This window comes from Dama dama, chromosome 9 (genome assembly GCF_033118175.1).
Source record: "Dama dama isolate Ldn47 chromosome 9, ASM3311817v1, whole genome shotgun sequence".
Taxonomy (NCBI): Eukaryota; Metazoa; Chordata; class Mammalia; order Artiodactyla; family Cervidae; genus Dama; species Dama dama.
Window position 1 is genome coordinate 10,693,338 of NC_083689.1, and position 21,370 is coordinate 10,714,707.

The following is a 21,370-nucleotide window of genomic DNA, read 5'->3' on the forward strand; positions in this document are numbered from 1 at the left end:
GCGCGTGACAATGGGAGAGGCTCCCCGGGGCCCCGGGCCCTCTCACCTCTGCAGGAACACGGGCTTCAGGAGGAAGCCCTCGGTGGGTGAGCTGGAGGCGCCCTCCGCTCCCACATATTGCTCCACGTACCGAGCCAGGTGCTGGGGGGACAGAGGGAAAGACGGCCCATGGCATCAGCGGCTCCCGGGGCCTTCATCTGCATCCCTCCCAAAGCTCCAGGTGGACCCAGATGCGCGCTTGAGACCAGCAGATGGCAGCGCCCAGGGCTCAGCTGGGGTGGGACATGTACACCCAGGCCGCAATTCAGATGGCTTATGGAGCCTCACGCTTAAAAGTAGATAAGTCCCTGCTGTGTTATGCTTCACTGTATCCGCCATGTGGTAAGTTCACATGGGGAATGGGAGGCCCCTGACAGAGAGAGAGCGGGGTCCGGGGGATGGGTGGATGGGAAGGGACACTGGGACACCAGCAGCAGGAAGGAAGCGGGAGAGACAGGGAGGAGTAGGGGGTGAGTAGGTGGCAGGGCTCACAGGGGCCACCAGGTCCAGGATGGGCACGGCCTGCAGCGTCCAAGGGACCCCTCATCTGCTCACCACCCTGTTAAAGCAGGAGGCTCTTCCAGACTCAAGCTTAACGCACGCATATTTGTTGGAAACTTCTGGTAGAGACAGAGTGTGCAGACCCCCACCCTCACGTGTTATGGAAAGTGTGTCCTGTGAAGGACGCTGTGAGGGCCGCCCTGGTGGCTGTGGTGGGCGGCGTCCCCAGCTCTGTGAAGGCAGCTGGAGGCTTCCAGGCCGTTTCCTGGCTCAAGGGCACCAAGGGGAAGGTGCAGTCATTGTGGGCCAGGAGAGTTTTCTCCTGTGATGTGGGACACCCAGAGCTCTGAACGTCAGGCACCAGGCGCGCAGCAGTCACATACCACGGGGCCTGAGTGACTGGGCTGGCCACGGTACCACGGAGATGGGCTGGCACCAGCAGGAGGTGGGAGGAGCCAGGGTTTTGGTAGAGGCCAGACTGGCTCCCACGTGGCTGCCTGCCCTGGGACATAGCCCTGGTCTCTGAGGGAACACCCAGAGAGCCCACCTCCTCTTGGGGCTCCACAGCCAGTGTTCAGCCAGCACAGAAGCACCCTGGTGGATGTTCTGTGGCCTGTGTGTGGCCGGTGGGAGCCACACGGCGGATGCTGCCCGTGGCTGCCCCTGGTCCCCGAGGCGCGTGCGGCTCGGAGTGCAGGGCTGCGGTCCCCACCTGGACCTCCACGGGGTCCTCCGTCTGGGCTTCCTCGGTGTCCAGGAGCTCGATGGTCATGATCACTTGCCCTTTGCGCTGGAGGAACATCACCTGGGGGAGGGCAGGGGCCAAACAGCCTGAAGCTGGAGAACAGCCCAGGCTGGCACAGGATGAGGGCGCAAGGTCATCAATGCCCCCCGCTCCCCAGCCTCCAAGCCTCATCCTTTCTTGAGGGACCACTGCTGGGTGCCCACCTCACCTGGGGTGGGCGCCCCCCCTCCCCTGGCCGGCTGCTCACCTTGAAGCAATTCTCGTCGGCCATGCACCGCTCGGCCTTCCACTGGTAGCTGGTCTCCCGGGCGGCACGGACGCAGCGGGAGGACAGGTTCCCGCCAGCGGCGCCCCGCTTCTTCTCGTTCAGGTAGAGCTCCACCACTTTCAGACAGACGTCATCGCTCACGAGGTGGTGCAGCTGCGGGCACAAGGGCTGGTTGGTGCCGGGCGCGAGCCCCCCAGGAGCGGGGAGCCACAGCCCCTGCGCCTCACTCAGAGGGGTCGTGGCCAAGTCCACGTGGGAGGGGGGCGAAGGTCAGCATCCAACAGGCTGTGCAGGGTGGCCTCCACGCCGGGTGCGCACCAGACCAAACCAGCCCAGACCACACAAACCAACCCAGACTGGATGCAAACTAAGTCAAAGCAGACCAGACCCCAGCGGACCAGCAAACTCTGCCCGGGTATGAGAAATGTACAGAAAAAAACATGCCCAAAGGGGCGTGGCAATCACTGCAAATCACTGTGATGGCAAAAGATTATCCTTCCCCAACATTCAGTTACAGGGCTTCCCTGGTGGCTCAGTGCTAAAGAAGCCACCTGCCAATGCAGGAGACGCAGGTTTGATCCCTGGGTTGGCAAGATCCCCTGGAGAAGGAAATGGCAACCCACTCCAGTATTCTTGTCTGGGAAATCCCATGGACAGAGGAGCCTGGTGGGCTACAGTCCACGGGGTCGCAAAGAGTCGGACATGACTTCGCGACTAAACAGCAACAATGTTCAGTTACAAGCATAATTAATTCCTTTAACACCTATAAACATACTTAAAACCCTGAGTTTATGATGAGACAAGTACTGGAAACAGCTGAGGATGCAGGGTCAGACGCAGCAGAGTCGTCTCTGTGCAGTGAGTTGCAGCCCACACAGGCCGGAGACGTATTAATACATCTTTTGCTGCTCAAATGCTACTGACTGGAAAAGTTTCAGTATCGCTTACATAGCAAATTGCCAGCCACAGGTGTTAGTTTCTGCAAAAATCCCCCCGTTAATAACGAGTTAAAAATGTTTCTACTGACTGCATCTGAGTGGCAGAGGAATGACATGATTCTTTCCTCACTTCTTTCCCACTTTACAATGAACAGCCTCACTTGACAACCAGGAAACCAAAGTCAAGTTAAACCGCCTGAGTGTTTACCAAGCAGGACCCACGGTCCAGGACCACACTGGACTTGCCTGGGGCTCTGCTGTTTACTATGTGACCAATCTCCTCTTGCTGACGTTCAGCTGTGGGCGATGCTGAGGCACATCATGGCCAGTCCCCTCAGACGTGAGCTAAGGCTCTTTACAAGTTGCTAAACTCCCCTCACGAAAGGTTTGTCAACAGGAGCGCTGACATCTCCTCGCGCATACACGTGTCCACAGCAGCACTGGTCATCACTGCCAAGAGGCAGATGCAACCCAAGCGTCCATCAATGGATGAGTGGAAGCATCCAACAGAATGTAGTCCATCCACACAATGTAATGCCATTTGGGCATAAAAAAGAATAACGTTTTGGGACTTCCCTTGTGGTCCAGTGGTTAACAATCTGCCTTGCAATGCAGGGGACGTGGGTTTGATCCCTTGCCGGGAAACTAAGATCACACATGCCTCAGAGCAGCTCAGCCCAGGCTCCACAACTAGAGAGTCCAGGAGACTCAGTGAAGAGCCTGTGTACCACAACTAAGACCCGATGCTGCCAAATTAATAAATATGCAAAAAAAAGTACTGCCACATGCTGCAATGTGGATGAACCTTGAAAACACAATGCTGAGTGAAAGAAGCTAGACGCCAAAGGCCACGATGTTGCACGAGTCCGTGTATACAAAATGTGCAAAGAGGCATGTGCAGAGAGACAGAAAAAGGCTTGGAGAGGAAGGATGGGGAGTGACTGCCGGTGGTGACGGGGTTTCCTCGGGGGATGACGGGAATGTTCTAGAGCTAGGCAGATAACAACTGCACATTATAAATGTACTAAGTTCCATTGAAAGATTCAGTTAAGAATGGTGGATTCTACATTACACAAATTCCACCTTAACTGAGAATGAAGAAAAGTTGCCAACCACGGGGCCAACCGCAGCACAGGAGTGAAGGAAAGGGCCCAGCGGGGCGGCCCGCCCGCTCACCTGCCGGGCGATGCTCTGCACCAGCTTGTCCATGGTGAAGCCCACGTAGGCGTGGATGGTGAACATCTCGCGCAGCGTGTCCTCGTACTGCGTGGGGTCGATGCTGCCCTCCAGCAGGCTCCGCACCATGTCCAGGAAGGCCGGGTAGTACTCCTCCAGCTCCACTTCACCTGCGGGCGGCACCCGGTCACTGCGGGTCTGGCTCACACACGCTGCCCACCTCCCGGCCCAGGCTTCCTCAGGGCAGCTGTCTCCCCTCCCGGCGCCCAGCGGGCGGGCCCTGGGGCTCACTCGGCTGCTTCAGCCGCAGCTCCATGGCGGGGTCGTTGCCCTTCTCACGGCGGCCCTCGCACAGCAGCTTCTCCCGCTCCTTCTCCGTGCGATACTCCAGAAGCTGCTTCTGCGCCTGGCGGTAGATTTTCAACAGCCTGGAGCACAGCGTCTGATGGAGGCGCAGGAAGAAGTACCAGTTGTTGTTGGCAAAGAAGAGGCTGTAGACGTCGTCCAGGGGCTTGTGCTGCGGCGGCTGCGGCTCCGGGGCTGGCGCCTCGCCTGCGGCCCCCTTCTCCTCTGGGGGGCTGCTCTGCGGCCCGGGCGCCGGCTTCTTCCGGTCGCCGCCAGGGTCTGCAGCCTGCCCCGGGGGGCTGGCCCGGCCCTCGTCGGCGGAGTCCTCGGATGCGCCCAGGTCCAGCTGCTGGGAGAAGAAGAGGCTGGGCACGAACTGGTGCACCAGCTGGTGGATGGTGCCCTGGTCCTCCTTCTGGATGGCTGGCTGCCGCTTCACGTAGTAGCTGATGAGGGCGGCCGCGTCCTCCAGGATCTGCCTGTCCTCGTACACGAAGATGAGGTGCGGCTCGCTGGAGGGGGCGCTGCGGCCCTCCGAGTGCTGCTCCTGGTGCTGGGGAGACAGAGCGGCCATTGGACAGGAGACCTGCGTGGAGACCCCCCAGTTGGGGGCCAAACGGAGGCCACACTCCCACCACATAGGCCTCCAACTGTGCTGAGACAGGGAGGATGAGGGCAGCACCATCTGATCATTCAGTTCCAGCTGCCCCAGGCTGCCCGGGGGATGAGGAAGCCTCAGCGCAGCACAGGCCTCTGCCGCCATCATTCACTCACACTCAGCCAGGCCCTGGAAGACCTGCGACTGCTCCCACTCCAGTTCCTGCCCCTCCAGCCTTGCCCGCCTGGCTGACACCACCCTCACGTCTCCCGCCGCTGTCCACTCCCCACCTGCCACGAGCCCTCCACGGGACTCCCATTACCAGGCGCCAGCACAGGCCACCCACCTGCTCGTTCCCGTCTACCAGCCCACTCTACAACCCCCACACCGAGTCTAGAGCCACACAGGAGTGCCATCAGCCCGAGCTGCCCCACTTCCTCTGCCCCAGGCCTTCGCACACGAAGGGTCCTCAGGAGAGGACCCTGGCCCTGGCACACCACCCCACACTCCTCTGATGCTGTGGGGGTGCTCAGCTTGTCCTGCTGTGCACGAGACCTTCACACGCGCCTTGGCTCTTTCTCCCGGGAAAACCTCATCCTTGGGCTCATCCTTCCCTGCTACCTTTATCCAGTCAACAACTCTCCTTCCAGCAAACCCGAACACAATCTCAGTACTACACAGCGGTGCATAAGCTGCCCCACATCGTACCCTCTCCTGGTGACGCTGGTCCCCTGCATGAGACAACAGGAGCAGGCACACCAGGTTCCGGGAAGAAGCGAGCATGGACGCTGTCCCTGTGAGCGGGGTGCCAAGGGCAGGCCTGGCCCTCCGTGGTGCTCTCAACAGTGGCCCTGAGGGGTTACCCAGATGCCCTTGGAACGAGGGCCCGAAGGGAAATAGGGGCAGGGCCTCTTAGGCTGCCCCCTGGCCAGGGACTTCACTTTCTGGGACGGGCAACTCATGTGCTCCCATATCAACTGTGAAATCTGCAGCACCCAGAGACCTCCCGCCCTCCTCACTGGCGGGAAGGGTGGAGTCTGAGTTAGTCCCGGCAGGCAGAGGTGGGTACGGGCGCTGTAGCTCAGCCCTGCTCCCAGCTCTTCAGTGTGACCTTCATCCTGCTGCTTCCGAGGCCCCACCCTGATATGTCATAAATGCCCTTCAAAATCTTCTGGCCAAGTTCTGGAGCTCGTAACACAGACTGGCCTCTGCGAGCCACGTGACAGGAGAAGGGTCTTACTGCCTCAAGCACGAAGGAACCGCACACGTGCTCACCAGGCCCGGCCCTCCTCCCTCAGACCCCAGGGGAGGCCCTGCGGGACTCTGCTGATGGCAGCGGGGCGGGAGGGGCTGCGCCACCCGTTCTGGGGGGGGAGGGTGGAGTCTCAGGCCTCAAGGATCTGCAGCCTGAGGTGCAGAGGCCAGGTCACAGGGTGGACCCTGAGGCTGGGCGGTGGGCGCCGAGTGCGGCAGGGAGGCAGGAGGGAAGGTGGTCTGGGGCCAGCACCCTCGGTGGTCTCCACGGCCATGTGGAGGAACACGAGCTCTGGGCAGGATGAGACTCCCAGCGGGGCCTCGAGAGCCTGCAGGTGAGACCCCCGCCGCTCGCTGCTCCGGACCATGTGCAGGAGAGAGGGGAGGAAGTGGCCTGGCTGGGGGCACTCGGTCAGGGACTCTGCTCCCTGACCTGGGCTCCGGCACCGAGCAGCGGCCCCTCCTTTCCCGACAACCAATGCCCAGCGGGCCGCCCCCCGCCAGGATTCCTGCCTCGGGCTCCCGCTAGGAACTCTCCCCACAGGCCCTGTTCAAAGCCCAGCTCCTCGAGCCCAGGGCCTGGCCAGCCTCACTCGGGCCCCATGAGCTGAAACACACCAAAGCCGGGCAGGGCACTAGGAGGGCGGTGCACTGGTGGCACGTGGCGCCCTCGTCTGCTGCGGCCGGGCCGGGCCAGGGGCCAGCTCCTGCGCCTCAGTTTCCCCACTGCTAAAACTGAGACAGTAACAGTACTATACAGTAAGGCCTGCAAGTAAGGGTTAGATGGGACGCTCCTCCCGAAGGCTGTAACAGTCCGTGGCCCACAGCGAGCAGCAGCAAAGGAAAGCTGCCGGCCCCAGTCACCTGAAGGAAGGTCCAGCGAGGGGGTGGGGAGCTGAGGAGCCTGCCCTCTGCTGACGGCAGGGTGCCTTCCTGGGTCAGCCCGAGGCGGGCAGGAAGAGCCCTCCTATCCCCCCCACAGCCCTGAGAGGGCTATGGAGGCCGGGAGAGCCAGGCCCCGGTTGAGGGGCCTCACCTCGTCATAGACGCTCTCGATCTCGTTGAGCAGGCTCTTGGAGCGAAGGGCCTTGGTGTCGTTCTGCTTGAAGTTCACGGCCTGGTGGTCCAGGGACTTGAGGTATGCCTTCTCATACTGCTCCCGCCAGATCTTGTTGAAGCCCTGCTGGGCCTCCCGCCACTCCTCCTCCTTGGCCTTCAGCCTGTGGGGCGAGCAGGCTCAGCACGGGGACGGCCCAGCACACCTGTCTTCCACCGCAGACCCACCGACCCGTTTCACGCCCAGGACAGCCCGCTCCAGGCACGGGGCTGGGCTCTGTGCTGGATGAAGGAGGCGGTGGGAACGGCTGCGGGGACCTCACTACGGCCGTTCTTACGGTTACTCAAACATCACTGTCCTGAAGCTCCTCACTGTCCTGGCCCGCACTCTCTGCAGCTGCGGGCTCAGCCGCGGGGCTCCCTGCTAGACAGGACTGTGTCGGGCTCACTCACATCTGCGCCCCAGCACCCAGGGCAGCCACTTAACCAGTAACTGTTCACAGCACAGGGAGGGTCCCAAAATGCATGATTAAATAAAGGGCAAGCCATGACATAGAACGGTCCTGTTTTTGCTTTAAGATAATGACTGGATATGATCATGTGCAAAGTGGAATGTTTGAGACAGACACGAATAATCACTAATAGCTGTACTTGCCTCTTGGGGATGTAACAGGGAGAGAAAGGAAGACCAAAACACAATCAACCAGCCTGAGTCCCCAAGGCCCCCCTCACGATTACACCTGTGACAAATAGCAGTAATGAGCCCCTGGGCAGTGTGGTGAGAAGCGTGAGGGCACCTTTTTAGGACAACAGGGACGGCAGTGACAGGGTTCTTCTTGAGGCTCTCGATGATCTCTGGGGCCTTGTCGCCGTAAATGCGGTGGATGGCGCGGCGCTGGATCACTTCTGACGTGCCCCCCAGACAGTCGTCCAGCCGGAACTTCTCCTGGTCTTCTGGCGCCATGCGGGACAGCTTCTTCTGGACGCTCTCCAACACCCGGATCGTGGCCAGGTTGGTCTCCAGGACAACGTCTAACTATGGACAGGAAGGCAGAAAGAGGTCAGCGGGTCAGCTCATCCCCCAGGGATGAGCCCGGGCCAGTAGAAGGGATACTGGGACAGGGCTGGGGAGGGGTGATGGATGCAGGCCCAGGGACTGGAGCGAGCATGGCTGGTTACAGATCTGGGCCTCTGTGCTACCTGGACCTCCCCGCCGCTGGACCCCTCTGAGGAGGGGGACGGGTCCTGGCCTGGCCCTCTTCACAGGCATTGAATGCACGTTACCCTCATCAGCGAGGAAGGGATGCATAGTATACACAGCCTGCAGGTGACTCCCCAAAATACGTGCTGGGGGAGGGGGAGTCAATCCCCAAAGTCACAGGCCACGTGAGTGCTTCCATTTGGGACAAAGTGAACAGGCAGAGGACTGGCTGGTGGCTGCTGAGACCTGGGAGGGGCTCTACACGAACATGTGACAGATGCTACTGGTGGGGGAATGGTTTGGTGTCTTGGCTGGTGCTGGGGACATGGACCTCCACAGGGGAGAGAATCCAGAGCTAGACACACACACACAAGACAAACACTTATGCACAAGATCCTCCCCGCTCCCCCCGACCCCACACACACATGGATACAAGTGCACCTAGGGAGACGTGAATAAGATCATGGGCTGGGTCAAGGTCCATAGCCCAGCTGTGACACTGCCTCAGAGATTTACAAGCCACTCCCACCAGGGCAAAGGTACCCAGAGCACTCTGTTATTTTTTAAGCTGCATGTGAATCGACAATGCTCTCAGTAAAAAATTTTTGTTACAAAAATTAACTTAAGTGACCCTAACTGTAGCAAAGAGTTGGACACGACTGAGCGACTGAACTGAACTGTAGTTAATGAAATACACGCACACTTTAAAAAAAAAAGGCACCATCGCGGAGCCAGCCTGGAGGCCAGCAAGGCAGAGAAGGGAGGCTTTCGGGAGGCTTCCAGCCCACTGCTGGAAGGCACTGGGATCGCCGACACCCTAGAGGAGACTGGCCGACCTCAGGGGCATCAGGGTGCGTCCCGTGGGGTGGGGGACACACAGAGGGGGCCGGAGGGAAGGCAGGGACGAGGAGGGGCCCGCAGTGCCGCACGCACCTCGAAGCGCTCATCCTCACAGCGGTGCAGCTGCTCCTCGTAGGGCGTCTTCTTGGAGCTGACGAAGGTGGAGTCCTCAGACCAGGAGGGGAAGGACACCCAGGTGTCGTTCAGCACCTGCGCCAAGAGGAGACGCCGTGACTGGAGAGGCAGGGGCCCTGTGGCCAGAGGGCTCCACTGTGTGGTCCAGTGCAGAAGTGCCAAGGGTAAGGAACAATCCTGATTCTGCAGGAAATACGTTCGATCCCTGGGTTGGGAAGACCCCCTGGAGAAGGGAAAGGCTGCCCACTCTAGTATCCTGGCCTGGAGAACATAGTCCATGGGGTCAAACAGAGCGTGACGCTACTGAGCGACCTTCACTTCACTTTGGTTCACTGATTTTGTTGCTGTTTTAGTTGCTAAGCCACGTCTGACTCTTCTGTGACCTCATGGACTGTAGCCCACCAGGACCCTCTCTGTCCATGGGATTTGCCAGGCAAGAATACTGGAGTGGATTTCCGTTTCCTCCTCCAGGGGATCTTTCTGGCCCAGGGATCGAACCCGCGTCTCCTGCATTGGCAGGCGGATTCTTTACCACTGAGCCACCAGGGAAGAGCAAGTCATACTAACGGTAACATTCATTTAAAAGTGGTTTTAAGAGAAAATGTGACTTTGATCAAATGAACAAATCTACTACTTCGGGGCTGGGAAACTTTCTCTATAAAGGGCTAGGTAGTAAATATTTTAGGTTGTGCAGGTCACTGTTGGGTCTACACAGAAATAGCCTTTTATTGTGATTCACAAATGTTACTTTAAAAAAAAAAAAAAAAGTGAAGATTTGCAGCAATCCTGCATCGAGTGAATCCATCAGGGCCATTTTTCCAAAAGTATTTGCTCACTTTGGGTCTCTATGTCACATTCTGGTGATTCCCACGGTATTTCAAACTTATTTCACTGTTACTGTATGTGTTATCAGGACCAGTGATCAGCAACTCACTGAAGGCTCGGATGGTTAGCGTGCTTTAGCGACATAAGTATTTTAAATTAAGGTGTACACTGTTGCTGTTGTTTTCAATATAACACCAGGCTTCTGAACTGTGGTGTTGGAGAAGACTCCTGAGAGTCCCTCGGACTGCGAGGAGATCCAACCAGTCCATCCTAAAGGAGATCGGTCCTGGGAGTTCATTGGAAGGACTGATGCTGAAGCTGAAACTCCAATACTCTGGCCACCTGATGCGAAGAGCTGACTCATTTGAAAAGACCCTGATGCTGGGAGGGATTGGGGGCAGGAGGAGAAGGGGACGACAGAGAATGAGATGGTTGGATGGCAGCGTCACCAACTCAATGGACACGAGTTTGGGCAAACTCCGGGAGTTGGTGATGGACAAGGAGGCCTGGCATGCTGAGGTTCAAAGAGTCTGAACTGAACTGATAGCACACTTAATGTTATAGACCACAGTAGAGCATAAACATAACTTCCATAAGCACTGGGAAACCAAAAATTTATGTGACTGTCTTTACTGTGGTATTTGCTTTATTGCAGTGGTCTGGAACCAAACCCACAGTATCTGCAAGGTAATGGGACTTCCCCAATGGCTCGGTGAAGCCGCCTGCAATGCAGGAGATGTGCATTCATTCCTCGGGTCAGGAAGCTCCCTTGGAAAAGGAAATAGCAACCCACTGCAGTATTCTTGCCTGGAAAATCCCATGGATAGAGGAGCCTGGCAGGCTAGAGTCCATAGGGTCGCAGTCGGGTACGACTGAGGGTCTGAGCATACGTGCCCACACCCACACAAGCCTGGACTCAACTCTGCCTTTGTTCCAGTAAAGCAGCTGCAGATAGTATGGAAACAAACGGGCCCATCTGTGTGCCAATAAAGCTTTACTTACAAACACAGGCTGTGAACCAGATTTGGTTCACGGGCCATGCTCTGCTGACTCTCAGACTACATATCCTGGAATCGAGCACGCACTCTTGAATTCTGGAAATGCAGTAAGACTGTCTACTAACTTCAAAAAGCGTCCAGTGGTCAAGCTAAAGAGAAACTCGCTGAGGGCAGTGAACCTGGAACGGAGCGGGCTCACGGCAGGTAAATCTCAGTCTGAATGATGGTGGATAAGCCAAAACCTGTGTGCTGGCAGCGTGTGCTCTGCGGCTTGCAGAGCCACCTGCAGGGTGAGAAACCATCATCTCTGCCTGGGCACTTTGTTTTGCTACATCCCAGGACCATCTACCACTCAACACCCAAGGGGATCAACACCCTTCCATCCATCCAGAACAGGTGACGGGGGTTTTGTGGAGGGGCAGGACACAGGCACCACGCAAGCTGATGGAGCCCCCCCGGGGACGCTACCTCTTTGCAGATGGCTGTCCTCCCGCTGCACTTGGGCTGCTGGTAGGTTTTGGGGAGCGCCCGGTAGCTGGATCCGATGCGTTTGCATGAGGCATAGTCGATCTCCCGGCTTATTCCGTCCCCGGATCTGTCATTCATGGGTGGGGCGAAGGACAGCTCTTTCACCCCCAGGAAGGACTTGAACTGTGCAAAGAGTTCTGGAAATTTCCTTCAGAAATAAAGACAAATGGGATGGGGGGAGGGAGGGATGAATCAGGATCTTGGGATTAGCAGATACACACTACTATATATAAAATGGATGAACGACAAGGTACTACTGTACAGCACAGGGAACCACATTCAGTAAACTGTAATAACCTGTAATAGAAAAGAATCTGAGAAAAAAATACATATGGATAACTGAATCACCTTGCTATACACCAGAAACTAACACAAGATTGTAAATCAACTACACTTCAATTGAGAAAGAAGTCTTAAGGACTCTCCTGGTGGTCCAGCGGTTGGTAGCCCACCTGCCAAAGCAGGGCATGTGGTTTGATCCTTGCTCTGGGAAGATCCCACGCACTGCAGAGCAACCACTGAGCTCTTGAGCCCTAGATCCCATGCTCCGCAACAAGAGAAACCACTGCAGTGAGAATCCCAAGCACCACAACTAGGGAGGAGCCCCCACCTGCTGCAACTAGAGAAAGCCTGTGCTCAGCAGTGAAGATCCAGCACAGTCCCTAAAAAATTAATTTAAGAAAAAAAGACAAATGGTAAGTCAGCCTCCTGAGGGCCTTCTGAGGATGATCCAGAGATATCAGAATGGCTTCATGCTGATGCAGGTAGTTAACAACGGTCAGAATCAACTTCAGAAAGGAGGGGTGAGAGGTGGAACTAGCATCCAAGATGGTAAAGTCATCTTGTGTGTGTGTGACTGCCACCCCCCACCATCCCTCTATCACCAACCAGGCTCCACCACTCGTGGCAGGTCCTTGAGACACCCAAGATAAGACTGACCCAGGCTGGCAGAAGCTGGAGTCAGCGATGTTCCTTGACTGGAAGGGGCTGAGCACCAGGCCACAGGCTGGGAAACTAGTCAACCTGCCCAGGCCTATCTGCAGACAGTTTCACCGGTGGACGGTCACATCCATTTGCTTAGTATTTCCTTGTGCATATTTGCTTGTGGATGATAATGTCAGAAGCTGGGTCCTTGGTCCTTGACAGAAAAAGTCTGCTTCCCTGCCCCAGAGCCCTCCTCCCTCATGAGAGAGACCCTCTCCCTGGACAAATTCTCAGGAATCATAACAGAATGGTCGTGCATGTCGACGGGAAGATTTTAAGGCAACTGACCCCCAGTGTCATCTGGATTGTTTAAATGAAAATCAAATTCTACAGAAAGGGTGCGGATATGTTGACAGCCGGTGTGGTGATTCTGCCTGTTGACTAAGTCAAGCAGTCTCCACTCCTTAACTGTGTGCTCCGAGACGGCCGTCTGCTGTAGCCCACCTTTAAGGACCGCCTCCCCCACCCCCAGCTTGGCTCACAAGAAAAGCCCATAGGCCAATGGAAATGCAGGCAAGGAAGAGGACAACATCAGAGCAAAGAGTGTCCAACGTTACGGCGGGATAAACCACTCTGAAGGGGGGCGACCCCGCCCCTAACTCCAGCCACACTGTCACTAGGGAGCAGCTCTCTGGACCACTGCACTCGGCCGCCCACGATGTGCAAACCCAGAAAGCAGGTCACACATGCAGAGAGGCCTCCTGGGACAGGGATGCCACACGAACAGTAACTCAGCTGGGCATCAGAGCAAGATGGGCGAGCAGGGGGCTTCCTTGGTGGCTCAGTGTGTAAAGAACCTGCCTGTCAATGCAGGAGACGTGGCTGCAGTCCCCGAATCTAGGATGATCCCACATGCTGCTGAGCAACAAAGCCCACACGCCGCAACTACTGCACCCACACACTACTGCGCCCGCACGCTGCGACTACTGCACTCATACACAACTACTGTGCCCACACACTGCAACTACTGCGCCCACACGCCACGACTACTGCGCCCGCATACTGCAACTACTGCGCCCACACGCCACGACTACTGCGCCCACACGCCACGACTACTGCGCCCGCATACTGCGCCCGCACGCTGCGACTACTGCGCTCATACACAACTACTGTGCCCACACACCGCAACTACTGTGCCCACACGCCACGACTACTGTGCCCACACGCCACGACTACTGCGCCCGCACACTACTGCGCCCGCACGCTGCGACTACTGCGCTCATACACAACTACTGCGCCCACACACCGCAACTACTGCGCCCACACACCGCAACTACTGCACCCACACACTACTGCGCCCGCACGCTGCGACTACTGCACTCATACACAACTACTGTGCCCACACACTGCAACTACTGCGCCCACACGCCACGACTACTGCGCCCGCATACTGCGACCACACGCTGCGACTACTGCGCTCATACACAACTACTGCACCCACACACCGCAACTACTGCGCCCACACACCGCAACTACTGCGCCCACACACCGCAACTACTGCGCCCACACGCCACGACTACTGCACCCGCACACAACTACTGCGCCCGCACGCTGCGACTACTGCGCTCATACACAACTACTGCGCCCACACACCGCAACTACTGCGCACACACACCGCAACTACTGCGCCCACACACTACTGTGCCCACACACTGCAACTACTGCACCCACACGCCACGACTACTGCGCCCGCATACTGCGCCCGCACGCTGCGACTACTGCGCTCATACACAACTACTGCGCCCACACACCGCAACTACTGCACCCACACGCCACGACTACTGCGCCCGTACACGACTACTGCGCCCACACGCCACGACTACTGCGCCCGCACGCCACGACTACTGCGCCCGCACACTACTGCGCCCGCACGCCGCGACTACTGCGCTCATACACAACTACTGCGCCCGCACACTGCAACTACTGCGCCCACACGCCACGACTACTGCGCCCGTACACGACTACTGCGCCCGCACGCCGCGACTACTGCGCTCATACACAACTACTGCGCCCGCACACCACGACTACTGCGCCCGCACACAACTACTGCGCCCGCACGCCACGACTACTGCGCTCATACACAACTACTGCGCCCGCACGCCACGACTACTGCACTCATACACAACTACTGCGCCCACACACTGCAACTACTGCGCCCGCACGCCACTACTGCGCCCGTACACGACTACTGCGCCCACACGCCACGACTACTGCGCCCGCACACAACTACTGCGCCCGCACGCCGCGACTACTGCGCTCACACACAACTACTGTGCCCACACACTGCAACTACTGTGCCCACACGCCACGACTACTGCGCTCATACACAACTACTGCGCCCACACACTGCAACTACTGTGCCCACACGCCGCGACTACTGCGCTCACACACAACTACTGCGCCCACACACTGCAACTACTGCGCCCGCATGCCACGACTACTGCGCCCGTACACGACTACTGCGCCCACACGCCACGACTACTGCGCCCGCACACAACTACTGCGCCCGCACGCCGCGACTACTGCGCTCACACACAACTACTGTGCCCACACACTGCTACTGTGCCCACACGCCACGACTACTGCGCCCGCATACTGCGCCCGCACGCTGCGACTACTGCGGTCATACACAGCTACTGTGCCCACACACCGCAACTACTGCGCCCACACGCCACGACTACTGCGCCCACACGCCACGACTACTGCGCCCGCACGCCGTGACTACTGCGCTCATACACAACTACTGTGCCCACACACCGCAACTACTGCGCCCACACGCCACGACTACTGCGCCCGTACACAACTACTGCGCCCGCACGCCGCGACTACTGCGCTCATACACAACTACTGCGCCCACACACTGCAACTACTGCGCCCGCACGCCACTACTGCGCCCGTACACGACTACTGCGCCCACACGCCATGACTACTGCGCCCGCACGCCACGACTACTGCGCCCGCACACAACTACTGCGCCCGCACGCCGCGACTACTGCGCTCACACACAACTACTGCGCCCACACGCCGCAACTACTGCGCCCACACGCCACGACTACTGCGCCCACACGCCACGACTACTGCGCCCATACACTACTGCACTCACACACGACTACTGTGCCCACACACGACTACTGCACTCACACACGACTACTGTGCCCACACACTGCAACTACTGCGCCCGCACACGACTACTGCGCTCATACACGACTACTGCGCCCACACACGACTACTGCGCCCGCACACTACTGCGCCCGCACACGACTACTGCGCTCATACACGACTACTGCGCCCACACACTACTGCGCTCACACACGACTACTGCGCCCGCACACGACTACTGCGCCCATACACGACTACTGAGCCCGCACACGACTACTGTGCCCACACACTACTGCGCCCGCACACGACTACTGCGCCCGCACACGACTACTGTGCCCACACTGCAACTACTGCGCCCGCACACGACTACTGCGCCCACACACGACTACTGTGCTCACACACGACTACTGCACCCGCACACGACTACTGCGCCCGCACACTACTGCGCCCACACACGACTACTGCGCTCATACACGACTACTGCGCCCACACACGACTACTGCACTCACACACGACTACTGTGCCCACACACTGCAACTACTGCGCCCGCACACGACTACTGTGCCCACACACGACTACTGCGCTCATACACGACTACTGCGCCCACACACACGACTACTGCGCCCACACACGACTACTGCACTCACACACGACTACTGTGCCCACACACTGCTACTGCACCCGCACACGACTACTGCGCCCACACACGACTACTGCGCTCATACACGACTACTGCGCCCACACACACGACTACTGCGCCCACACACGACTACTGCACTCACACACTACTGTGCCCACACACTGCTACTGCACCCGCACACGACTACTGCGCCCACACACGACTACTGCGCTCACACACTACTGCGCCCACACACTACTGCGTTCACACACGACTACTGCACTCACACACGACTACTGCGCCCACACACTACTGCGCTCACACACGACTACTGCACTCACACACGACTACTGTGCCCACACACTGCTACTGCGCCCGCACACGACTACTGCGCCCGCACACGACTACTGCGCCCGCACGCCATGACCACTGCGCCCACACACAACTACTGCGCCCACACGCTGTGACTACTGCACCCGCACGCTGTGACTACTGCGCCCGCACACAACTACTGCGCCCGCACACGACTACTGCGCTCATACACGACTACTGTGCCCACACATGACTACTGCGCTCATACGACTACTGCGCCCACACACTACTGCGCCCGCACGCCGCAACCTCTGCGCCCGCACGCCGCAACTACACCCGCACGCCGCAACTACGCCCGCACGCCGCAACTACTGCGCCCGCACACAACTACTGCGCCCGCACGCTGACTGCGCCCGCACATAACTACTGCGCCCACACACTACTGCGCCCGCATGCTGCAACTACTGCGCCCACACACTACTGCGCCCACACACGACTACTGTGCCCGCATGCCGCAACTACTGCGCCCACACATGACTACTGTGCCTGCACGCTGCGACTACTGCGCCCACACACTACTGCACCCGCACGGCGCGACTGTGCCCACACACTACTGCGCCCACACACAACTACTGCGCCCACACGCTGCGACTAGTGTGCCCACACACTACTGCGGCCGCACGCCGTGACTACTGTGCCCACACACAACTACTGCGCCCGCACGCCGCAACCACTGCACCCGCACGCCGCGACTACTGCGCCCACACGCTGCGACCACTGAAGCCTGACCGCCCTAGAGCCTGTGCTCTGCAGGAAGAGGAGGCCCTGAAATGGAAAGCTTGCATACCACAGCTAGAGTGGTCCCTGCGCACTGTAACTGGAGAAAAGCCTGCCCAGCTACAAAGACCCGGCACAGCCAAAGATAAACAAAACTGAAAAAAGAAAAGAAAAAAAGAACCAGCCACATTTTAGCTGAGCCTTGTGTGATGCTGCCATCCTGTTCTGGGCGGCTTTCCAGAGTGTTAACAGATCTTCAGCAGGCCCAGAAAGTTAACCCAATGGAAAGGACCAGCCTGATGTGTGCGCACTCTCAGAACCACCAGAGAAGCACCTCCTGATGACTCTAACTAGACCTCTGAGTATCCCAGTCCAAGCGCGTGACCTCAGCACCGACCACAGGTAGAAACCGAGGCAAATGTCCATCAAAACAGACCCTGCTGAGAAACTCACAATACATACAAGTAAGGGAACACTATGCAGTCACTAAAAATGATCGTGTGGCTCTAAGAATTGCTGAGTTTATAAAAGGAGAGAGAAGGCTGTAGCTCAGCCTGACAGTGTGGTGCCACTGATGTGAAACTCAGCAGCCACACTCAGGTCTAGAGAAGAGAGGGTGAGTGAAGGGCCGGCTTCCAGGTCTAAAGAAGACAGGGTGAGTGAAGGGCCGGCTTCCAGGTCTAAAGAGAGGGTGAGTGAAGGGCCGGCTTCCACGTCTAGAGGGGGTGAATGAAGGGCCGGCTTCCAGGTCTAGAGAACAGAGGGTGATGAGTGAAGGGCCAGTCTATCGCCATACCACCCTGAACGTGCCCAATGTCGCCTGATCTCGGAAGCTAAGCAAGGTCAGGCCTGGTTAGTACTTGAATGGGAGTGAAGGGCCAGCTTCCAGGTCTGATCCCCCTGAGCTTGCCCACCACAACACAATGCCTCTTTCATGAAAGCTTGCCCTGGGGAAAGAGAGAGATATCCACTCAGGCCTCAGTTTCCTCAGCTGTAAAATGTATTGAGATATAGCGAATGCATTTACATTATTGAGTTCATAGAAGGCTAAAAAAAACTGGTCCCCTTTTCAGTTTCTAATTGGTCCTGATGAGAAAGGAAAGCAGACCCTGACACTGTAATAAATGCTGTTGAGATGCTCTCTTCTGCAACTTGCAGTGAGTGAATAAACAGAAGAATAAACCACAGAAAGAGGGAAGACCTTTGCCTCCTGACGGACAGAGGGATGTGGGGGCACCATGAAGATGCATTTGGCAAAGTGCACCCATGCCACGGGGACGCCAATGCAGACATGGGAAAGAATAAACCTGGAGGGAGAACCTAGACGTGAAGAGAGACCTACAGACATACTAGAAAACAAAGCCCAGACCAGTTTTGTGCTCGGAGCCTGAGCTGTGCGCCTGGTGGTGTCGGCCCGGGTTGGCTGCATCGTGATCAGTGCAGAGAGGTGGTCACTCTTAAGCCGAGGGAGGGAGCATGAGTGACATGGCACATGGATGGCTCCTGGAGGTTGGCGAAGGTCTATTTGTGACAAGGGTTATGGGTACAAGGGAATTTGCCTAAAAATGATTTTACCAAGTCATTCTTCAGTTACGCGGTTTCCTGGACCCGGGTTCTATTTTACGTGAAAAAGAAAAAGTTTAAATACCTTTTTAATTATTAGGAAGGCCCAGGTAGCTGCCCCCAGAGCCCGGCTGCCCCTGCAGCTGTCTTGGGGCCTAAACAGGCAGGCTTCCCTGGTGACTCAGATGGTAAAGAATCCGCCTGCAATGCAGGAGGTGACCTGGGTTTGATTCCTGGGTCGGGAAGATTCCCCTGGAGAAGGGAATGGCTACCTACTCCAGTATGCTTGCCTGGAGCATTCCATGGAGGGAGGAACCTGGTGGCTACAGTCCATGGGGTCACAGAGAGTCGGACACGACTTAGTGACTAAAGCATGTCATGTGTAGGGAGAACTCACCATGTGTGAGAAGCTAGCAGTCTTCAGGCAAAGCTCACTTGGAGCTTTTTGAAACACTGTGTAGGTATACTTATAATCCCCTTTTGACAGCATGGAAACTGAGGCTCAGATGGGGCTCAGACCCAGGCTGGACGTGACCAAGATGGTGAGCAGGAAGCACACTGGCAGCCAGCACACGCCCCTTCCCACACACAGCACCTCCAGACCAGCTCCATCCCCTCGGAAGCTGCCGGCCGGGGGTGGCTCACACAGGGCAGCAGCATGTGATGGAAGTGGGTCACTGATCTGCTAACAGCACTTCTCTTGGGGCACCAGGGATGCTGACCAGTCATTTCATTCTTCCTGGTAATTTCTGATAGAATTTTAAAAAGCATAATGAATCTCCAGGGAATTATGCCAAGTGAAAAAAGCTGATCCTGAAAGGTTACACAACACACAATGTATGACTCTACCTAATTCTCTTGCCATGTAAGCTTTAGAGAAGAAGCACAGGTTTGAGGGGTTGCCAGGGGCCTGGGGATAGAAGGGATGTGGATCTGAGTATCAAACGCCAACACCAGGATTCCTGTGGTTCCGAGGCTGCTCCGTACCTGCACAGTGGCAGGGGACACACCAGCCTTCACAGGTGATACAATTGTACATATACACACACATAAAATGGGAACATGAAAAGACGGGTGGGTCGTCTGAAAGTCAACATCCTGCTTATGCCACTGACTACAGATGTTACCATGGGGGAATGCTCCCCAGAAGTTCTGTGTTCTTTCTCACAACTGCTGGTGAATCTATTGTGATATCTGTAACAATTCCAACTTAAAAGAAAAAAATCGGAAAAAAACGGATATACTGTTTTCCAAATACAACAGCCAAAAGATGGGTGAAAGGCATTTGCGGAACAAAATGCAAGACGGGAGAAGTACCACTCACCCTAGGAACGGGCCAACCAGCTGGAGGAGCTCAGAGCCGGACACCAGCTCCTGGTTGAAGAGGGCGATGCAGCGGAGGAAGTTCTCATAGACCTCCTGGCTCTTCAGCACCCGTCGCACCTGCAGGGGGAGGCAGTCAGGGGCCTGAGGGCCACGCCCCGCCCGAGCCCACCTGGTCTACCTCGCCAGGTGCACACGGAGCCACGAACACAGGCTCTAGACGGTGGCTGTGGTCTGCAGGGGACTGCTCTCCACTCAGACAGCACACGCCCAGAGCCATCTCACTGGCTCTGCCCACTGACTCTGGGCAGGAAGCCCCTGGACCACCCCTGCTTCAGAGAAGCCATACAGCTTCTGAGCGGCAGACGTGTGTCCCCAGATGTGGCACGGGCTCTGAGCTCAGCCTTTCCCACGTGTTTCGCCACCTCCTGCCCACTGTCCGCCACCGGCCACCTGCCGCCGCCTCCTCACTTGGACTGCTCAGATCTGAGCTGGGAGAGGCCAGCCTGGACCAGGCAAGGCCCAGAGGTCACTGGTCTCGCCGCTCACCTTGTCGAAGAAAGAGAACTCCTGTAGAGTGCCGTACTTGCCCACGGTGGCGATGGACAGGTCTTTGGTGCCACGGAGTTTCATCTTCTTCTGCGGAGAGAGAGCCCACGCCATGGATGCTCTGTGCATCCCACAGGTGGCCTGTGTTCATCATTGTGAGTCACAACATCGCCAACACGGAGCGCTCCTGACAGGAACTGTCATCAGGACCCCCATGGATGGACTTCTCAGGACTAGCCACCTCAGCCTCCAGGACCGAGTGCAGAGTGGAAGTCACACAGCCACCCTGCCCACAATCTGGGATCTAAATCTCAGCAATTTAGTGCTTTTGCTATCAGGCAGGGGCATCACAGAGTAAGAATAGCAAGGGAGTCATGCCCTTAGATATAGTATCAGAGACCTCTTCTCCTGCCTGCTCCTCCCATGAGCTGTGACTGTGATTGGGGGGTATGGGGAGGGGGGGTGGCAATGAGAAGATCCTGGGGAAATTTGGGTTTTAAGTTGCTGTGAAGATTGTTCTCTCTAGGCTGGACTTGGACCTGAACTTGATCACACTCCTGAGACATCGAGGATACTACCAAACCATCTCCCAAATGCCTGAAGAATGATGGGCATGTGTCAAAAGGACACAAGAGCCAGCCTAAAGGGGCCCCACTGGCTAGATCTGAGGCAGTTTAGAGTCAAGACAGACAATGAT

At 57.2% G+C, this 21,370-nt stretch overlaps 1 protein-coding gene across 1 annotated transcript in view; it reads right to left on the reverse strand.

The window, feature by feature from the left end:
• Positions 1-21,370, reverse strand: part of SIN3B (SIN3 transcription regulator family member B) — a 48,248-nt gene that overhangs the window by 2,971 nt on the left and 23,907 nt on the right. Inside the window, exons 7-17 of the mRNA XM_061149941.1 lie at positions 20,674-20,763; positions 20,126-20,244; positions 11,388-11,595; positions 9,055-9,171; positions 7,718-7,956; positions 6,901-7,084; positions 3,959-4,565; positions 3,668-3,837; positions 1,533-1,706; positions 1,253-1,345; positions 47-141 (exon numbers count right to left, since the gene is read on the reverse strand). Coding sequence (XP_061005924.1) covers positions 47-141; positions 1,253-1,345; positions 1,533-1,706; positions 3,668-3,837; positions 3,959-4,565; positions 6,901-7,084; positions 7,718-7,956; positions 9,055-9,171; positions 11,388-11,595; positions 20,126-20,244; positions 20,674-20,763 — 2,096 coding nt within the window. The remainder of the gene's footprint in view (positions 1-46; positions 142-1,252; positions 1,346-1,532; positions 1,707-3,667; positions 3,838-3,958; positions 4,566-6,900; positions 7,085-7,717; positions 7,957-9,054; positions 9,172-11,387; positions 11,596-20,125; positions 20,245-20,673; positions 20,764-21,370) is intronic.